Source organism: Salvelinus fontinalis, chromosome 36 (genome assembly GCF_029448725.1).
Source record: "Salvelinus fontinalis isolate EN_2023a chromosome 36, ASM2944872v1, whole genome shotgun sequence".
Taxonomy (NCBI): domain Eukaryota; kingdom Metazoa; phylum Chordata; class Actinopteri; order Salmoniformes; family Salmonidae; genus Salvelinus; species Salvelinus fontinalis.
The window spans coordinates 23180811-23191199 of record NC_074700.1 but is presented as its reverse complement, the minus strand read 5'-3'; the positions used below and the strand labels follow the sequence as shown (position 1 = coordinate 23191199).

The window sequence follows — 10389 nt, the reverse complement described above, 5'->3', positions numbered from 1 at the left end:
GATGTATTTTTTACTCCCTGACACCTAAAAGTACTCGTTACATTTTGAATGCTCATGCAGGACATGAATATAGTCCAACACACCTATCAATATAACACATTGTCCTCCTTACCGCCTCTGATCTGGCGGACTCACTAAACACAAATACTGCATTTGTAAATTATGTCTGAGTGTGGGAGTGTTGCCCTGTCTGTCTGTATATTAAAAAAAAAACAAGAAAGAATTGTGCTGTCTGGAATTTGATGTATAGCATTTACTTTTACTCAAGTATGATGTTGAGTACTTTTCCCACCGCTGTACTTAAGTATATTTAAAATTAGATACTTTTAGACATTTACTCAAGTAGTATTTACTGGGTGATTTTCACTTTTACTCAGAGTCATAGAGTCATTTTCTATTAAGGTATCTTTACTTTTACTTAAGTATGACAGTAGAGTATTTTTTCTACCACTACCAATACTGGTCTGGTTTTGTCCCAATTAAACTTAGGCCTTAAAACTGTTATGCAACGCATTTTAAAACAGATGCAGTACTTTACGAAGCATCTCCACCCATTCTAACTGTACACTGGCGTCAGACAAAAACTCACAAACTGAACACACCCATGCCATATCACTCACTGTTACTCATTCACTCAATGAGTTGGTGGTTTTGCAATGGCAACGCAATATCATACACATCTTGAGACGTAGGCTAGTGATAGGGTAATAGCACTTATAATACACCCCACTCCCTTCACCCTTCTTTCCCTCCCTCCTCCTATCTTGTTCTACACTTTCATCCCACCTATAAAAGTACCCTGATCCCTCTCATTGTCCTCATTCCCTGCTTACCGAATGCTTAGCCCGCTAACTCTTAAGTTAGCCATGGGCAAATTAAAAAGTGTTTGTGTCCTGCTGTGGATATGTGGGTACAGTGCCGTGACCACCACAGAAGAAGGGTGAGTTACAGAGACTGAGATATTAATAGTGAGCTGCAATTTTATTCAAGATCTGTGATCGTCTTATTGAATTCATTGGACTTGATTGGTTGAGTAATCAAATGGGTTTGGTCAATTTGAAATGTTTGATTATAATTGTATAATAATATTGTATTGTAAAGTATGAATTACAGGTATCAGATATTGTAAGGTGTTTAGAGTATTTTACCAATCAAGTTTTACAGAATAATTGGTTTTGTAGCATTTGCCGTACTTGACACACACTATTGTAAAGACAGTGTTAATGGACCCACATTTGGAGCTATCGAGGATGATGTGTGTAATGGTAATCTTCTTCTGATGGAGCTGGTTTAAACAGATGTGGCTCTGAAATGGTATCCTCTCAAGTAATTGTTCTGAATGATTGTAAAACAACTTCATGAACGATTGTTGTTTAGCTAGCTAGCCAAATATGTTTTTCCCATATTAGCAGAGACGTGACATCAGTCAAAGCAATTTCATTTAATTTACTTGTTAAATCTCTGCTGATATTTTGTATTCTATAGGAATTCCCATTCTTCACATAGCATATGGATAGATCCCACACAGTATATTTTATACAAACAGGAAATCACATTTAATATACCTCTTTTTTTTCTATACGTCTGTTCTCATCCATTCTTACTTTCTTTTACACAGCTATGCAAGATCAGCCAGAGATGCTGGTAAGTTTGCCATATCAAAACACAATTTGGTTTTTCATCTTTTGCCTTGTTGTTAATATTAGCAGAACACTTGATTCAAATATGATGGGCAGCCCAGCTCTACCACAAGTGATTCAACTGATGATTAGGTGATTAGTTGAATCAGGTGTTTTAGTGTTAGGCTAATTGAATACAAATCATGCAACCACACTCTGTGGGTCTACTGTACAGCGTCTGATAGATACAACAGGCAGGTGAGTTCAGTCACATGATCCAGTCATCACAATGTCCTTGGGAACATGATGGTCTTCCTCCATCTCCTCCCCTATACTGTACAACACAAAGACGCTTATCGCTACACTACCTGCTTATACACTGTCAGACGTGCCCACGCGCACACAGACACACACAGACACACAAAAACACACACACAGACACTTTCTCACAGTTATGGTAGGAGGCAGGAGGGGGCCATAAAGTTGGGCAGCGGTCTAAGGCACTGCATCTCAGTGCAAGAGGCGACAGTACAGTCCCTGGTTCGAATCCAGGCTGAATCACATCCTGGTCGTGATTGGGAGTCCCATAGGGCAGCGCACAATTGGCCTAGCGTCGTCCGGGTTTGGCTGGGGTAGGCCGTCATTGTAAATAAGAATTTGTTTTTAACTGACTTGCCTATTTAAATAAAGGTTAAATCAATAAATAAATAAATTGGTTTAGGGTCTATAATCAACAGATTACAAATGCATTACTGTTGATATTTTTATTTATTTATTTGACCGTTATTTTCCAGGTAAGTTGACTGAGAACACGTTCTCATTTGCAGCAACGACCTGGGGAATAGTTACAGGGGAGAGGAGGGGGATGAATGAGCCAATTGTAAACTGGGGATTATTAGGTGACCATGATGGTTTGAGGGCCAGATTGGGAATTTAGCCAGGACACCGGGGTTAACACCCCTACTCTTACGATAAGTGCCTTGGGATCTTTAATGACCTCAGAGAGTCAGGACACCCGTTTACGTCCCATCCGAAAGACAGCACCCTACACAGGGCAGTGTCCCCAATCACTGCCCTGGAGCATTGGGATATTTTTTTTAGACCAGAGGAAAGAGTGCCTCCTACTGGCCCTCCAACACCACTTCCAGCAGCATCTGGTCTCCCATCCAGGGACTGACCAGGACCAACCCTGCTTAGCTTCAGAAGCAAGCCAGCAGTGGTATGCAGGGTGGTATATGGCAAGAGGTAATCAACAGATTACAAATGTATTACTGTTGATATGGCAAGAGGTAATCAACAGATTACAAATGCATTACTGTTGATATGGCAAGATGTAATCAACAGATTCCAAATGCATTACTGTTGATATGGCAAGAGGTAATCAGCAGATTCCAAATGCATTACTGTTGATATGGCAAGAGGTAATCAACAGATTCCAAATGCATTACTGTTGATATGGTAGTCAGCTGTCTTTTGCCAACGTGTTTGCGCAATGTCACCTTGGCTGTATAGTAGCTGTGAGGAGGACAACACATGACAACACATTTGATATAATGCCATTTACCTATGATGATTTGATCAGCCAATTGCTCTGTGATATTTGCCTCATTACATCAACCATCAAACAAGCAAAGCGTCAATACAGGATTAAGATTGAATCCTACTACACCGGCTCTGACACTCGTCGGATGTGGCAGGGCTTGAAAACTATTAAGGACTGCAAAGGGAAACCCAGACGCGAGCTGCCCAGTGACGCGAGCCTACCAGACGAGCTAAATGCCCTTCGAGGCAAATAACACTGAAGCATGCACGAGAGCACCAGCTGTTCTGGATGACTGTGTGATAACGCTCTCGGTAGCCGATGTGAACAAAACCTTTAAACAGGTCAATATTCACAAAGCCGCTGGGCCAGATGGATTACCAGGACATGTACTCAAAGCACGCGCGGACCAACTGTCAAGTATCTTCACTGACATTTTCAACCTCTTCCTGGCCGAATCTGTAATATCTACATGTTTCAAGCAGACCTCCATAGTCCCTGTGTCCAAGGAAGCGAAGGTAACCTGCCTAAATGATTACCGCCCCGTAGCACTCATGTCGGTAGCCATGTAGTGCTTTGAAAGGCTGGTCATGTCTCACATCAACAGCATCCTCCCTGACACCCTAGACCCACTCCAATTTGCATACCTCCCCAACAGATCCACAGATGACACAATCTTAATCGCACTCCACACTGCCCTTTCCCACCTGGACAAGAGGAACACCTATGTGAGAATGCTGTTCATTGACAGCTCATCGTTCAACACCATAGTGCCCACAAAGCTCATCCCTAAGCTAAGGACTCTGGGAGTAAACACCTCCCTCTGCAACTGGATCCTGGACTTCCTGACAGGCCGCCCCCAGGTGGTAAGAGTAGGCAACAACACGTCTGCCACGCTGATCCTTAACACAGGGGCCCCTCGGGGGTGTGTACTTAGTCCCCTCCTGTACTCCATGTTCACCCATGACTGGGTGGCCAAACACGACTCCAACACCATCAGTAAGTTTGCTGACAACACAACAGTGGTAGGCCTGATCACCGACAACGATGAGATGGCCTATAGGGAGGAGGTCAGATTACTGGCAGTGTGGTGCCAGGACAACAACCTCTCCCTCAATGTGATCAAGACAAAGGAGCTGATCGTGGACTACAGGAAAAGGAGGGCCAACAGGCCCCATTAACATCGACAGGGCTGTAGTGGAGCGGGTCGAAAGTTTCAAGTTCCTTGGTGTCCACATCACCAACTAACTATCATGGTCCAAACACACCAAGACAGTCGTGAAAAGGGCACGACAAAACCTTTTCCCCTTCAGGAGACAGAAAAGATTTGGGATGGGTCCCCAGGTCCTCAAAAGGTTCTACAACTGCACCATCGAGGGCATCCTGACTGTTTGCATCACCACCTGGTATGGCAACTGCTCTACATCTGATCGTAAGGCACTACAGAGGGTAGTTCGAACGGCCCAGTACATCACTGGGGGCAAGCTTCCTGCCATCCAGAACCTATATAATAGGCGGTGTCAGAGGAAAGCCCATAAAATTGTCAGAGACTCCAGTAATCCAAGTTATAGACTGTTTCCTCTGCTACCGCACACAAGCGGTACCGGGGCGCCAAGTCTAGGACCAAAAGGCTCCTCAACAGCTTCTACCCTCAAGCCATAAGACTGCTGAACAATTCATAAAATCGCTACCGGACAATTTACATTGACCCCCCCCCCCTTTGTACACTGCTGCTACTCGCTGTTTGTTTGTTACCCGTGTCCCCTGTATATAGCTTCGTTATTGTTGTCCTTATTGTGTTACTTTTTATTATTACTTTTTATTTTAGCCTACTTGGTCAATTTTTTCTTCTTCTTGAACTGCACTGTGGTTAAGGGCTTGTAAGTAAGGATTTCACGGTAAAGTCTACACTTATTGTATTCGGCGCATGTGACAAATAAAGTTTGATTTGATTTGAAGTGACATACATTCTATACATTCAGTGCATTCAAGCATTTGTTGTTATTTAATGTTCAACGGCGTCAGAGATCTGAGTTCTTTTGAGAGTAGAACATTCAGGGCCTCACTCACAATCTCTCTCTCCATCCCTCTCTCCATATCCCTCTCTCCATCCCTCTCTCTCATCTCTCTCTCCATCCCACTCTCCATCCCTCTCTCCATATCCCTCTCTCTCCATCCCTCTCTCCATCCCTCTCTCTTCATCTCTCTCTCCATATCCCTCTCTCCATCCCTCTCTCCATCTCTCTCTCCATCTCTCTCTCCATCCCTTTCTCTCCACCCCTCTCTCTCCACCCCTCTGTCGCATCCCTCTCTTCATCTGTCTCTCCATCCCTCTCTCATCCCTCTCTCCATCCCTCTCTCTCCATCCCTCTCTCCATCCCACTCTCTCATCCCTCTCTCCATCCCTCTCTCTTATCCCTCTCTCCATCCCTCTCTCTCCATCCCTCTCTCTCCATCTCTCTCATCCCTCTCTCTCCATCCCTCTCTCCATCCCTCTCTCTCATCCCTCTCTCCATCCCTCTCTCTCCATCTCTCTCTCATCCCTCTCTCCATCCCTCTCTCATCTCTCTCTCCATCCATCTCTCTCCATCCCTCTCTCTCCATCTTTCTCCATCCCTCTCCCCATCCCTCTCTCTCCATCTGTCTCCATCCCTCTCTCCATCCCTCTCTCTCCATCCCTATCTCTCCATCTCTCTCTATCCCTCTCTCTCCATCTCTCTCCATCCCTCTCTCTTCATCTCTCCCTCTTCATCTCTATCTCCATCCCTCTCCCCATCCCTCTCTCTCCATCTGTCTCCATCCCTCTCCCCATCCCTCTCTCTCCATCTGTCTCCATCCCTCTCTCTCCATCCCTATCTCTCCATCTCTCTCCATCCCTCTCTCTCCATCTCTCTCCATCCCTCTCTCTTCATCTCTCCCTCTTCATCTCTATCTCCATCCCTCTCTCCAACCCTCTCTCTCCATCTCTCTCTCCATCCCTCTCTCCATCTCTCTCTCCATCGCTCTCTCTCATCCCACTCTCTCCATCCCTCTCTTCATCCCTCTCTCTCCACACATCTCTTTCCTGCAGCCATTCTGACCTCCTGTGACTTTAACCAGGAAAGTGCACCCTATTGTCAGCTCCAGCAGGATGGCAACGACAACAGTGATTGGACAAGACACCGAGGCCCCACCCCTACACCAGGAACAGGCCCCCCCGGGGATTACCCTGACGGCAGTGAGTAGCCTGTCCTCTTAGGGACATCCACCTGTGTGTGTATATATATATATATATATAGATCACCTAGATGAGAGATGTTAGTGAATGTTTTCTTCACCCATGTAGGTAAATAGGTTGTGGTGGCTTTTGGGGGCCATTCTTCTTTCTGCTTTAGACAACTCCTACCATGAGGGATCTGGAGTTTTAATAGCAGTATCTTGCACCTCGAAAATCACAGTCATATCCAACATTTAGAATATGACTCCTACGTCACAGAAAAGATTGCTTCAATGGTTCTTTGTTATCTCTACACCCATCTACATCATCAATCTCTCTCTTTCACTCACTCAGTCACTCACTCAGTCACTCACTCACTCACTCTCTCTCTCTCTCTCTCTCTCTCTCTCTCTCTCTCTCTCTCTCTCTCTCTCTCTCTTTCTCTCTCTCTCTCTCTCTCTCTCTCTCTCTCTCTCTCTCTCTCTCTCTCTCTCTCTCTCTCTCTCTCTCTCTCTCTCTCTCTCTCTCCCTCTCTCCCTCTCTCTCTCTCTCTCTCTCTCTCTCTCTCTCTCTCCTTTTCTTTCTTTATTTCTCCAGATGGTTTCTACATCTACCATGAGTGTGACAATGTGGCCAACGGGCAGAAAGCTCGTCTTCTCAGCCCGGCCCTCTCTTCCACCTCCACCCAGATTTGTGTCCAGTTCCACTACTACATGTACGGCTCAGACAACCAGAACCACCTGCAGGTGCTGGCCAAGAGGCCAACCTCGGAGGTCAAAGTCTGGGAGAAGACTGGGATCCAGAGCCCCTCTTGGCTTGGAGCTGCTGTCACTGTGGCCAAACCAGCAGGACAGACCCTAATTGTGAGTGTGTGTGTGTGTGTGTGTGTGTGTTTGAATTAGATTCAGGATAGACACTCACATGTTTGAGTACTGTATGTGTCTGGTTTCAGTAGAAGAGTGATCAGTCGGGTCACAAGTGCCTGTGTCCGTTTTACAGTCGTCTGGCATTTCTTTACAGCACTTTTCATCTCTCTTGTGTCTGTGTCCGTTTTACAGTCCTCTGGCCATTTCTTAGCAGGGCTTTTCATCTCTCTTGTGTCTGTGTCCGTTTTACAGTCATCTAGCATTTCTTTACAGCACTTTTCATCTCTCTTGTCCTCCCCAGCAAAGTCTTTAACGAGACACTGGTAGTTGTAAAGAAAATCACAGCTCAGGGAATGTGAGAGAGAGAAAAACAGCCAGACAAGGAGACATTGACACCAGGGATGGGCCTCTCAAGTTTTTTTCAAACGTTATGGCCTTTGCTTAGCTGGTTTTGTCTCTCTACCTGGCATATAATTGGACAATTATTGGTCAATGACAGTGACTTGGGTGACTACACGTTCTCCATATTATATGTGTTTATCTCTGTCTCCAGATTGTGTTTGAGGCGCAGCGTGGATTGTCTGCTTCTTGTGACTCGGCCCTGGATAACATTGTCATTAGTGAGGGAGCTTGTCCAGGTATGTAGCTCTTTACTCTCATTCTCATCCCCCCCCCACCCCCCTCTCTCTCTCTCGTCCTCTCTTCCTCTCGCATCCCCCTTTCTCTCTTTCCCTTTCCAGTTTGACTATATCATACACCTGTACTGATCAATCCCATGTATTTCCACAGCCTGTCTGACTGGTTGTGACTTCGACACCACTGATGATCTGTGCAGCTGGGAGGCACGTAAACCATCAAATCCTGACTTGTTTGGTTGGGAGCAGTGGCTTGGTCAAACTGACACAGACGGATCTGGTCCTGACGATGACTTCTCCAAACCAGGCTGTAGGTCTTCATTTGAACACTGTGCTGTCTAAATCATCTTTTATTTACTGGGAGACACCCAACAGCTCATATTAAAGGTCACTCGTACTTTCTCATATTGTCTTGTTTTCATGTGGTCTCTTCTCTCCGTAGTCGGCCAATATCTGCTGATGGACTCGTTGTCTCGTGTCGCTGGAGAGAAAGTAGAGCTGTGGAGCCCATCCACGACCTCCTCCTCTGGCTGTCTGGACCTCACCTTCCATTACTACATGTACGGCACTGCCACCACCATGAAGCTCAATGTCCACGCAGTGACCAGCGGTAAGACAACTGATGTCTTGCAGCTCCACTTACCTATAAGATAGATGTGACCGGTGGTAAGATAACCAATATCTTGCAGCTCCACTTACCTTTGATTACCCATTCTCTGCCTCTACTCTCTCTATATCTCTCTCTCCCTCACCCCCTTCAGGAGGAAGCCTTGGTTCCCCAATCTTCTCCTTGACAGGGAACCAGGGCCAGGGTTGGAAGCCTGCAGAGATACGCTACCTTGGCTCAGATAACATGCAGGTAAACAGGCTGAAAGGTGATGTGTTACGAGTTTGATATAAACAAAAACAATTGCCTTGTGCTCTCATATTCAACCCTTCTTTATCGAAGCACAAATGTGTATTTATCTGGTAAACCATAGCTGTTTTCCTTTTGTTTGAATGTTGATTTGATGGAGGGTGTTTGTGTTTCAGTTTGTGATCGTTGGCTTCTACGGTGAGACCCCTGAGACAGACATCGCTATAGACGCTGTGTGCATCACAGCCTGCACAGGTAATGAATAGTCTATGATCTGAAATGATCAATACCTTGTGTAAATATAGACAATCATGTCTTCTGATCTTTGAAAACTGTTAGCCTCTGGGGTTTATTTGGTCTTCTGAAAGTATTAATTTGTGTCTCAAATGTTTTCATTGGTTTTTTCAGCTCCTTCACCAACTACACCAAAACCTCCAACACCGGGACCAACAACATCAGCACCATCAACAACTACTCCCAAACCCTCAACCCCCAAGCCTTCTACACCAAAACCACCAACCACAAAACCACCAGGTGAGATTAACAGCCAATATCCTGTATCATTATCATGGTCAGATTCAGAAACCATCACAAATGAGCTCTGTTGTTAACCTTTGAATCCCTCCACCCCACACACCCCTGTATCCCCCCTCCTTTCCCTCTCTCCCCGAATAGTGACGTGCCCTCCCAATGCTGAATCAGAAACCGCTTTCTGTATTTGCACAAATCAATGAATTGGTAACCCAATAATTCCTGATATTAACCCCTTGTCTCCCTTCCACCCCACCCCCTTACCCTCTCTTCTTTGCCTCCCCCCATCCTCCTCTCCCTCTCTCCCCCAATAGTGACGTGCCCTCCCAATGCTGAGTACATAGAGTGTGGCCCAGCCTGCATCCCCAGCTGTAAGGAACCCTCCACCAACTGCACTGGCTCCTGTATCAGTGCGTGTTTCTGTAAGCCAGGCTTTGTGTTCAAAGGCAGACGCTGTGTCCCCATAGAAACATGTGGCTGTCTGGAGGGAGGTGACTACTATGAGGTACGAGACCATCTGGGATTGTTAGTCTGTGGTTAAGAATGTACTTTGTGACAGAAAATGACACAATATAATGTCATATACAATATTGTGTATGATATACCATACGGCATACCATACGATATATGATACACGATATACGATGTGATACACAATATGATACGATATCATACGATACGGTACTTTTACTGTCCAGAATGTCCACTCCTGTGGAAATTGATAGTACTCCTCTCAGCACATCACAAATATACTTTAAAAATGACCAACAACTCAAGGAACACACGCATACGTTCACAGAATGCACAAATAAACTGCACATTTTTTTTTGAATTGGCAAACAACATGTTAATAACTCCTCTCTCCCTGTCTCTGTCCTTTTAGCCAGGAGAGATCATCTTTGGTGACGGCTGCTCCAAGCTGTGTCGTTGTGCTGGAAACTACATCCTGGACTGTGTGGACAACTCCTGCTCTCCCACGGAGGAGTGTCGCAACGGAGCCTGTTATCCTAAAGGTACTGTTAGCTGAGTTATAATACATTGTATTAGCAAAGTTATCAGAACTTGTATTAGCTCAGTTATCAAACTTGTATTAGCTCAGTTATCAAACTTGTATTAGCTCAGTTATCATAACTTGTAATAGCTCAG

At 45.3% G+C, this 10389-nt stretch overlaps 1 protein-coding gene across 1 annotated transcript in view; it reads left to right on the top strand.

The window, feature by feature from the left end:
- Nucleotides 1-307: 307 nt before the first annotated feature.
- The window catches only part of LOC129835645 (IgGFc-binding protein-like), a 119196-nt gene continuing 109114 nt past the window's right edge, over nt 308-10389 (top strand). Inside the window, exons 1-12 of the mRNA XM_055901366.1 lie at nt 308-940; nt 1619-1644; nt 6230-6376; nt 6953-7218; nt 7775-7859; nt 8011-8166; nt 8299-8466; nt 8618-8715; nt 8889-8967; nt 9121-9246; nt 9558-9748; nt 10127-10256. Of these exons, the coding sequence (XP_055757341.1) occupies nt 837-940; nt 1619-1644; nt 6230-6376; nt 6953-7218; nt 7775-7859; nt 8011-8166; nt 8299-8466; nt 8618-8715; nt 8889-8967; nt 9121-9246; nt 9558-9748; nt 10127-10256 (1576 nt within the window). The 5' untranslated portion in view covers nt 308-836. The remainder of the gene's footprint in view (nt 941-1618; nt 1645-6229; nt 6377-6952; nt 7219-7774; nt 7860-8010; nt 8167-8298; nt 8467-8617; nt 8716-8888; nt 8968-9120; nt 9247-9557; nt 9749-10126; nt 10257-10389) is intronic.